The sequence below is a fragment of the Canis lupus genome, chromosome 31, assembly GCF_048164855.1.
Source record: "Canis lupus baileyi chromosome 31, mCanLup2.hap1, whole genome shotgun sequence".
Classification (NCBI taxonomy): domain Eukaryota; kingdom Metazoa; phylum Chordata; class Mammalia; order Carnivora; family Canidae; genus Canis; species Canis lupus.
In genome coordinates, this window is record NC_132868.1 from 21297227 (window position 1) to 21308256 (window position 11030).

At 42.7% G+C, this 11030-nt stretch overlaps 1 protein-coding gene across 7 annotated transcripts in view; it reads right to left on the bottom strand.

The window, feature by feature from the left end:
- MASP1 (MBL associated serine protease 1) overlaps positions 1-11030 on the bottom strand; it is a 61292-nt gene that overhangs the window by 33139 nt on the left and 17123 nt on the right. For all 7 annotated transcript variants that reach the window (XM_072807785.1, XM_072807779.1, XM_072807782.1 and 4 more), the window contains 2 exons: positions 2005-2182; positions 315-446 (listed from right to left, as the gene is read on the bottom strand). In XM_072807785.1, coding sequence (XP_072663886.1) covers positions 315-446; positions 2005-2182 — 310 coding nt within the window. The remainder of the gene's footprint in view (positions 1-314; positions 447-2004; positions 2183-11030) is intronic.

Consider the following 11030-nt stretch of genomic DNA (forward strand, 5'->3'; position numbering starts at 1 on the left):
CCGTGTTTTCCCATAACTTGGCCAGCCCGGGTACCTACAGTAACCAGGAGAGCCGAAGTTGCTGCTATCCAGGGAGAAAGATGGCCTAGAGCCTAGGGATTCTGAAATGTGGTCCTTTGAAAACCTGAACCCGGACTTCCTGGCTGCTAGGCATTTCAGCATCTTCATCCATGTGGTATCTGAGGCAGAGCTCTCTGGCTTCATTTTTAGTTATTCCTATTCCATATGTACCCCTCTTCTGAGCCTCCCCTAATCTTATTGGGAAACTCAGCACAAAATGGTGATATATATACAGTGTCATCTCTGGGGCCCACCTCGGCAAGTCCTGTTGTCTGTGTGGAGGAGGTAGCCAAAGCGGCAGGAGCAGTAGTAGCCGCCAATGTAGTTATGGCAGTAGTGGTCACAGGACAGCTCCTCATCCTCTCGTTCAGTGCACTCGTCCACATCTGCAGGGCAATCGATCCACGGGTGAAGATGAAGACAACAGCCAACATTTACAGAGCATGTAGTATGGGCCTCTCCCTGTGTTAGCCTCACACAAAGCCCAGAAGTAGCCATTACTTCCATTTACAAATGAGGAGACTGGAAATCAGAGCAGCGAGGCAACTTCCCAAGATGACAGAAAGCCAGGTTCAAGGCCAGGCAAGCTGACCCCTGGTGGTGCTAGTGCCCTCTAACAGTTGTGACAATAGCAAGCAGGACTCTTACCATCCCCATTCCACAGATGATGAAACAGAGACTTGGGGCCTTTAAAGAACTTACTCCAACTCACAGAGATGGTATGTGGTGGAGTCAGCATTCACACCCAGGTAGGCTGGCTCCAGAACCCACTCTTTACTTCTAGTCCATGCTGCCCCTTTCTTTCTATGTCCCACTTCCCTGGGCAGTGGCAATGTAAACGTTAAAAAAAACTATGCTCTCAACCCAATTTAAAGATTTCATGGTACGTTTTTCCCCAGCAAATATAGGAATGGCCAAAAAGCACATGAAAAAGATGCATGACATCACTAGTCACCAGGGAAATATAAATTAAAACCATATGAGGTACCACTACATACCCCACCAGAATTCTAAATTTAAAAAAACTTAAAAATTGACATCAAACTGTCATTTGTTGGTGAAGGAATATAAAATGGTGCAAAAAAACTTTGTAAAAGGTCTAGCAATTTCTTATAAAACCAAATATACACCTGTCCTATGATCCAAGGATTCTGTTCTTAGATATTTACCCAATAGAAGTGAAAATATATTTTCACAAAAAGTCTTCTACAAGAAAGTTCATAGAAACTTTATTAATGGGAGCCAAAAAAAAAAAAATGGATAGAGTGCAGGTGTCCATCAATGGAAGAATGGATAAACAGACTGTAGTATAGTCATTCAATGGAAAATTACTCTGCCAGGAAAGGAGCAAATTTCCAATGCATTGCAACATGACTGAACCTCAAAAACTTTACACTAAGTAAAAGAATCCTAACTTCCAAAATATATTCTGTGTATGTTCATCTACATGAAATTTAAGAAGACGCAAAATTAATCTATGGTGGAAAAAAATTGGAACAATTGTTGCCTCTAAGGGAGATAAGAGCAGAGTGTGATTGGGAAGGAGCATAAGGGAACTTTCTGGGTTTAACAGTAAAGTTCAATATCTTGTTAGGGGTTTGGGTCACATGCAAATATAAATTTTTCAAAACTCAACAAGTGTGCCTAAGGTTTGTACCTTTCATTGAATGTAAATTTTACATTAAAATAAAAAAATTGTGGGTAGATATTGAACTTTAGCAAAATGATATGCATGCTGAAATATTTAGGAAAAAGTTTACTGTTGTCTGCAATGCACCTTGAAATGCATCAAAAAAGGATGGACTGATGGATAGATGGAGGATAGACAGATGGGTAGATATGTGATAGAGCAAATGCAGTAAGGCAGTAAGAGAGCATAAGGTACTTTTAGTCTTTAGAGAGAAAAGGAGATCTCGGGATGAGCCACCCTCTTCTCCAACATACCCACAGCCATGTAGTGGGCATCAAAGCCCGTGAATCGCTCCTCATTGGAGAAATCTGACCGGAAAGTGATGGACATGAAAGAGCCGGGGGAGAACACGACTTCCTGGCCGGGGGTCTGCTCTGTGTCTGTAGTCTCCCTGCCACAGAAGGTTGCCAGCACCTGCTCTTCAGTTTCTACCTTTGGGATCAAAGAGAGAGGGAACAAGATGAGTTGCTTCCCAAATTAGCTTCCCTGATGGTCTCCAGGAGAAAAGAGGGAGAGTCTGTTTATGAGTAGATCAGGGATAGAGATAAGGAATTCGGGATTCTGGGCCTTGAGGAAAGATACCATACAGGTTAAGTCTCTGGGGCTGTTCAGTCACCGTTTCATTCATTTGTTTAGGCCCATCAGGAGTAGCTTGGCATTTATCATTCCTATTACTGGCTTATTTGTTGAAAATAACTCAATATTAGAATTCAGAAAGAGATCACCTCACTGATAGATTCCACATGCAACAGAAACTGACCACATTTCCAAAGAAGAGAGATAAACTTCAGGTCATTCATTGAGCATTCAGTGTGTGCTGCGTGAGCAGAGCATGGGAGCTGTGCATGGGGAGGCAGTGTTCAGAGGGACGCAAACACAGACAGGGCTATTATACAGTGTGACAAGTGCTTTAATGGGAACACAAGTGCTGGGACTGCACTCCGAAGGAGATGAAAGATCCCATCAGAATGGAAACTGCAGGAGAGCGAGACTTTGTTTTCTTTACAGATGTGTTTTCAGTGAGCGGAGCAGGATCTGGCGCATAGCACTTACCCAACAAATGTTTGTTGTCAAGAACTAAAATGCAAGGCTTGTTCTGAGAACAATGAGAAGCCAGGGAGTCTGTGGGGATTATAGCAGGAGAGGTTGAAGAATAGGTTGAAATGACATTATACTGTCTTTGAATGCTATCATAACACTACGCGACTCTTAATTCTGTGAGTAAAGATACTGAAAACTTTTGAGCAGGGAAATTGTGTATTTAGAACTATATTTAATAAATAGTTTTAATAATTCAGAAATGACTGGGTTCATCCCTGAAACAATTGTGTTTGTGTTAAGACTCAGAGGCAAAAATGACCTATTTGCTAAAAGAATTCCCTACTTTGGAAAAGCTAGAGGCCCTGTGTAAATTCAGAGACCCAAGTAGAGATCCTAAACTGGCTGCCTAAAGCTGATTTTGTGTGAATTTGGTTTGGGAAACAGTGTGATAGCTGGCTGATCTATTTATTTGACTATGAACGCTTGGCCTACCTACCGCTCTTACCATTTACACTAACTGGGTTCTTTTAAGGTTGTATTTGTGTTTGCAAGCTCTAGATTGACATTTTAGCCAAGATGCATGAGAAAATCTTTTAGCAAGAATGATTCTGCTGCCTTTCAAAGTCATTAAAGGAAAAGTTCTCAAAGCCTCTGCCTATCTCTAGTAGCTTCTAATGCATTCATTGTTTTGTTCATTAGCTTAGTATGTCAGAAGTATCTTGACATTTGACACTTCTGTTTTGAAACTAATGATTTATTTATTTAAGATAAGTGGGAGTTTTAAAGAAAAACAATTTGCCCTGGCAACAAAACACAAGGACAATTAATCACTAACTTTGGGAATTGAAGTGTAAACAGAAGATGAGATCATGGCTTTGCTGTTTATTCCTCTTCTCTGCAGATACTAGCCAAACTCACACCAGCCTTTTTAAAGTAGAATGTACCTATCTGCACACAGTCACTTCCTTGACCACCACGGCTGATTTGTTCTTTCGCTTACCTGAGTTTCCTAGATAGCTGAAGTTTTACCTGACTATAATTAATTTATCATCATCATCATCATCATCATCATCATCATCATCATCATCATATTTGGCGTAATGCTTTATAAGGTGCTTTATACAAATCCCTGCTTTCTTAGGTGAAACATGCTAACCCTCTTTGGTGATCTGGGGACCTTTTTATGAATGTCAACCATCTTGGGGATATTGTGTTGTGTGATGTTACTTGCTCTGCATTGAACATCCCCAGACTATAACGCCTTTGCAATTCTTATGTCTCCTTTATGTAATGTTTTATTTTGTGTCTTTTTAAAATCAGTTAGCTGATATATGTTATAAAATAGAATCTCATTGAGCTGCTCTTATTAGAACTTAATAAAGATAAGACTAAATAGTTTTAGTGTGAAGGCCTAGGAAAGGCATGAAATTGGGTACAGGTCTTGGTGACTTCTGCTTTGGAGTAATATAAGGTAGATGGACCTGGCAGTTAGAGGTCATGAGCTTATTCTTGACTACCATAAACAGTTATATGGCCACCTCCTCTCTAGCTCTCAGTTATCCACCTGATAGAACAGAGTTTTGAACTAGCTGAGCTATATGTTCTCTTCCAATTCCGACATACTAGTATTCTAACAAGTCACCATACCCACACATTCGATAGGCCAACTAGAAGATGATGAGCAGGAGTTTCAACACAGTGATTGCTTTCTGTTGAAGAACTTGATGAACTCGAACTTCTTCGTGACCTATAACCATGTAATACCAGGTCAGTTATTTAATGAATAGTGACGCCTTGAGCATTAACACCTCCAGACTCACAATTCCCTTCCTGTACTTTGATATCCCCAAAGTCTTTGTAGCATGGACACGTTCCATGTAGCTACTCTCTGTAGCTTGGACACTTTCATGTGAAAGCAACCAGGGGAGGGGTGCCTGGGTGGCTCAGTGGTTGAACGTCTGTCTGTGGCTCAGGGTGTGATCCCAGGATCCTGGGATCGAGTCCTGCATCGGGCTTCCCTGCAGGAAGCCTGCTTCTCCCTCTGTCTAGGTCTCTGCTTCTCTCTGTGTGTCTCTCATAAATTAATAAGTAAAAGCTTAAAAAAAAAAAAAAAAGAAACCAACCAGGGATAACTTAGATCGGGGGAGACCTAATGAAAGTCTGTGATAATAAACTCTCTTATAAATTCCTGGATAAAGGACATTTTCATGATGGCAGATAAAACAGTCATCCCATACAGAGCCACACTATTGCAGAGAACAGGTAAGCATGTTTTGGCTGAAGCCCATGGGAACATCTGAGACATCTACACCTTTAGGAGCAGGGAAGAGAAGGCCCTGGAATCCTGGGAATTCAGCCTACAGCTCAGAATAGAGTCTTGGAATATCAGAACTGAGGAAACTGAGGTCCAAAGAAGGCCAGTGACTTGCTCAGGAGTAGAGAGATAACCACAAGCATTTCCTGATACAGTTTTACTTTTGGAACTATTCTGACCCTGAAGAAAGGAACCCACCAACCCAGAGAATACATGACCAAACACATAGGCACTTTGCCAAACAAATTTTCTGGCTCAAGGGCCTCTTCAAACTTTATCTTGGGTTCATGGACTGTCTCCCAGAGAGGATGTGGCTCAGTGACAGCTCCAGCCCTAACCCAAACAGAGGGGTCACTGACCTTGGTTAATATTTGCAGCCCCTGCTATGAATTAAAACATTCTACAAAAATCATTTACCTCTGAGTATAGGCAGAAGATTGAGTCCTGGCTTCTGTTTGGACTGTCCCATTTCTAGGGTCATCATATTAACATGATGGGGGGAAGTACCTTATCAAATGAAGACACAAAATTCATAATAGAGAACTATCTGGCCAGGGATCACAGACTCCTCATTTTTCTATTTTTTATTATGGCAACCATATCCTTTCAGGCTATTGTTATTTAGGGCAGCAACACATGGATGCATGTCCTCAATTTGTTTTCTTTCAACTCAATTCAAAAAATATTTATATACCAAATTCTGTCTGGACTACAATGTGGAGGATGCCAAAAATTACTTATTTGTTGCATGAGCTTAAGGAGCAAGTCCCCTGCCTCTGGGAATGTGAAATTTAATAGGAGAGTAAGATAAGTACTCAAATGGGTATGTGTCAGGGCATAGTTATTGCAGTGAAAGATAGGAATCTCCAGGGGTTAAAGGAGGAAAAAAAAATTACATCCAGCTGAGGGAAATCATAAAACATTTAGGAAGAAGAACATTCTTTGAGCTGAGGCCTGAAAGATGAGTAGGACTTAGGGAGATGGAAATAGTAGGTGGAGGGTAGGGGGTAGCAGGAAGAGCTTCCAGGCCGAAGGAATAGTGATGTCTCAGAGATATTCAGAGTCTCAACTGTCCCTTCCTTCCCACTACCACCTGCCATAGGAAGGGGGTTCTATTGAGGACAGGGAGCTGGGGAGAGAGATCTAAGGAGGAGAAGCCAGAGTCTGTTTTCTATGAATTTTCACCTTAGTAGAAACAACAAATTTGGCAAACAACAAACTTTGGCAAAACTAAGGCAGGGCTGAGACACTTTGGCCCAGTTTCTGTGGGAGGACCATGGTGGCTGCTCTCCATGTGTCTATAAAGTCATCTCATCAGAGATTAATACTGACAGCTCTCCACCAGTCCCTGGAGCAATGTATGGAGGAGGTAGCTCAGGAATGAGTGTTCTCATTTTATTGAGGAAAATCTTGAAGCCCAGCTAATTTAAATGAATTAGGCCAGGTTATTATCTATCAAGTGGTGGTTTCAGGCCCGGGATTGTAGCCTAATTTCCTGGCCAATAGCCTCCTGCTCCTTTAAGGCTTGAGGCAAACAAACAAAGACTGTCATACAGATCTAAATACCTCAAGGCTTTGCTTGTCAGTGTTCCCAAGCTAAATCTTGGAGCTTCTCCGATCTTCTTTGGGCCTTTGAAGTGCTTTTCAGAATTAATTTAGTCAGATATTCAGGGAGTGTGCTGGATTGTCCTGCTGTTGATTTAGTTAATCTGGGAACTACATTCCCCAGAATCTCCCTTCTTGTATACTTCCAGGCCAGAAGAGAAACTTGTGTGAGTTTAGAACACAACAATCCTTACTCTCTGCAGGGTGTTTTGTGATCAGATACCAAGATGGACAGGTGTAGATGTGCCCATTAGGTTCTAACCTGTCTCACTTTCCTCTACTCTACATCCAGTGCCTCTTTCCAACAACTGGCTCTAATGACCAACAGTGGCCTAAACATACCACCGCTTGTAGATGGACCCACAGATGTGGGAGTTGCTCAATGCCAACAGCTTCTCACAGAACTCCTCATGGGCCCCCTTCACAGGCCCACTTTGGCTCCTTAGATGCTCTTGAATTCTCACATTCCACTGCAGATGTCAACATCTGCACCCATGCCAGGGCTTCAGGAACACTGATTAGTGACTGATCCTCTTAATTCCAAGCCCTGCCCTTCACAGCCCCAGCTCCTCCTCTAGTCATGTGATTTCTGATACCCAAAATAGCCATTACCTCCCAATCCTCACAGAGGATCTGCCTTCCTCACTGAACTCTGGCTGATACAGTTACTAGAGCCAGAAGTCCAGTGTTGTAGTAACAATTAAGACCTGTGGCTTGGGTTTTGGGATTGTCAGCAAGTAGAGGGTAAAAAAGCAGTGAGCTATAGAAAGCTTGCAAAGGCACTGGAGTCACTTAGTGGTGAAACGTTTGGCACAACTCCCCATGGCCACATAGAAGATAGAAAAACGTACACAATAAACTTGTGGATCTGCTAAGGAGATCTCTAGGCAATGTTGAAAGTGTCAGTATGTATTTCTAGCTGTATATGGCAAGGTACTTCAGGAAGAAGTAGGTCTTCAGTGTGTAAGCCTGTGACTTGCTTTGACAAAAGGCATGTGATATGCAGAGATATGCCACTTCCAAGGGGCCCTGTAGCTCTTTCAGGCATCAAGGGGTCTTGTAGCTCTTTCCCATGTGAAATAGTGCCCTGAAGCCTCCATGTGAGGAAGCCCTGCCAGGCCTACTGGAGATGAATCACCCCAGTTCAGGTCTCTAGGCCAACCAGCTGACAGCTACCACCAACTGCCAGACAAGTGAGTGAGGCCATCTTGGACTTTCTAGATTCTCAAGCCTCTACTGGAATGGCCTTGGGCATATCCAGCAAAAGCACCATCCTGCTGAGCCTATCCCAAACTTCTGATCACAAGATCTAGGCAAACGTAATGGATGTTGTTTTAGCTACTAAGTTTTAAAGTGGTTTGTTGCACAGCAAGAGATATGCTATGGGGTATAGGAAGCAACTTCCGACAAAGGGAAAGATGGACATTTATGAACTGACACTTGGAGAATTTCAATCTCATGGGTTCTCGAGGCCTTGAAAGTTACTTAATCTAATTTCTTATCTTTGTACCACACCTTATAGCAGTCATGTATAATGGTAGAAAACCAGAAACAATGTAAATATTCAATTTTAAGAGAGCAGTTAAATTAGCCTTAACTTAGTAACCATTAGGCACCCATTACTTATCACATTAATGGAGAATTTGCAATGATCTGAAAACTTTCCTAGTAGGTTATATTAAGCAAAAAAAAAAAGGGGGGGTGGAAAACCCATGTACATGGTGAAATTACAATTATGTTAAAGGAATACAAAAATAAAAAGGAGAAGGAATTAGAGCTAACTGTTAACAGTGGCTAGTTGAACTACAGGTAATATTTTTTCTCTGTTTTTATATTTTAAAAGTATTTTGAAAAGAAACCTGAACCCCCCCCCCCCCAAAAAAAGAAACCTAGACCCACAACTACTTCCTTCTATAGCATAAACTCAGTTAGTTGGGGTGTAAATGGATGGATGAGAGGAGACAGAAGAGTCCCTGTTGTGGAGTTCATGAAGACTTTGTGAGAAAGAAGGGGGGGGGGGAAGAGAGAGAGAGAAAGAGAGAGAGAATGTGTGTATATGAGAGGTGGGAGGGATTGGGCATTTAAGACTGCGGTAAGAACATCACTGCTCTGTTTTGGTTTCTCAAGAGAGGGAGTTGAATTGTGAATTGCTTTGAATTTTAAAGTTTTCTTTTTTTAATGTAACCCCTTGCTGAGACTGGATCATGAGGGACATCATCTTTATATGAGTCATACATGAGTCTTCACCAATTATTACATGCTGGGAAAATCACTTAAATTCTCTGTGTTGTAGGTTGAATTGTGTCCCTGCTGAAGTATATACAGTTAAATCTTAACCCTTGGATTTGACTTGACCTTATCTGGAAACAGGTCCTTGCAGACGTAATCAAGATAAGATGACATCATGCTGGCTTGGGGGTGGGGGGACCCTAATCCAGTGATTGATGTCCTTATAAGAGGGACATTTGTTCACAGAGACACACACAGAGCAAAGTGTGAAGGCAGAGGGAGAGATTGAAGACACTGCTGCCACATAACAGGAGATGCCAAGGATTGGAAACAAGCACCAGAAAGCTAGAAGGGGCAAGGAAGGATTCTTCCCTAGAGCCTTCAGAGGAAGCATGGCCCTGCTGACACTTTGATATGAGACTTCGGGCCTCCAGAACCGTGACATAGTATATTCTTGTTATAGGCCATCTAGTTTGTGGTACTTTGTGATGGCAGCCCTAGGATATGCAAATACTCTGGATGTAGGTTTTGTCATCCGTGACACAGTGACAGCAATAGTGGTAATATCACAGGACTCTTGTGAACATGACATGAACTAATACTCATAAAATACTTAGAAGGGCCCCTGGGATCTAGTCAGCACTCAGTACCTCGGTGAGAAGAACAGGACTGCTGAGGTTCCATCATCCGAACAGAGCTGCTTCTGGACTCCTTGCTAGGTGGGCATGGGTAATTTCACAATTTGAAGAAGAATGAGAGTCTGGAACTGTCCCTGGATCCCCTCTGGTTTCTAATTCCTAATCTCACTGAAGCCATCAGCATAGACTCCTTTCCTGCGAGGACTCCAGAACCCTCTTAGTCCTGCCACTTCATTTGGCAGGTGGTGTCTGTCTTAGGTTCCTTTAGCCCTCAGGGGAGCCTCCTGGCAATGCTGGGAGGTGGGTGACAGGCAGAGGACAGGCAAATGATACTGATCTCCCAGAGGAATGTGAGGGATCTCTAAAAGCTTTCATCCCACAAGAGAATGTAAGTCCAGGAATCTCCTCACTTCCCTATGTTTCAAAGGATTGCTCTAGATGTGTGAATTTAGGTCAGTGATTCACTCACAGCCCCAGCCCAGGACTTCTGACTCAAAAAGGAGTGCTCTGCCCTTCTGGGGTTGCGCTCTCAGTAAGTCTGTCACCTCCAGGGACTGGGCCAGGGCTCCACAGCCCAGTCTTGCTATTTTACCCACTTGCCTACATTTCAGTTAAAGATCATGAGAAAGAGCAAATTAAAGTTACCGGATTCCAGACAAGAGCCTGGGACCAGGGGAAAAAGGAGATGTATGTGTGCACGCATGTTGTGTATTGCACTCGGGAAGCTCTTGAAAGCAAAGCCATGGAAGTAAAAATAGCACAGCTGGTGGGTTTAAGACTCATGATGGCCCCATCTGAGAGGAGCTGGAGGTTGATGCTTTGATTTTGGCTGAGTCATTTGGCCATAAAGCTAATAATAATAATAATAGTAATACTAGTAGTAGCCATCTCCCTCCTCTGTGTGGAACTTTCCAGCAGACAGGTACATTCACCTTCTTTATTGAATATATTTGCTTCTTTTTAAATTTTTTTTTATTTTTTAAAGATTTTATTTATTTATTCATGAGAGACAGAGAGAAAGAGAGAGGCAGAGACACAGGCAGAGGGAGAAGCAGGCTCCATGCAGGGAGCCCGACGTGGGACTTGATTCCGGGACTCCGGGATCATGCCCCTGGACAAAGGCAGGTGCTAAACCACTGAGCCACCCAGGGATCCCCAATATATTTGCTTCTGATGGAGGCTTGCAATGAATGCACTTCAGGCTGATATTATGCTTCTGGGCCTGAAGAGGTGACATGAGTTCCGAAGGGAACACAGCTTAGGAGTGACAGACCTGAGACAAAACCCTGATGTCCTGACTTCCAGCCCTGGTCCAGTAATTGGAATCAGAGAACCATAGAAGGTCAGAGATAGAAAGGATATGAAAGGCTATCAAGTTTATCTCTTTTCTTTCTTAGATGGGCACAATGAGACTCAGAGAAAGGAAGTAATCGGCTCAGAGTTGCATGGCCAG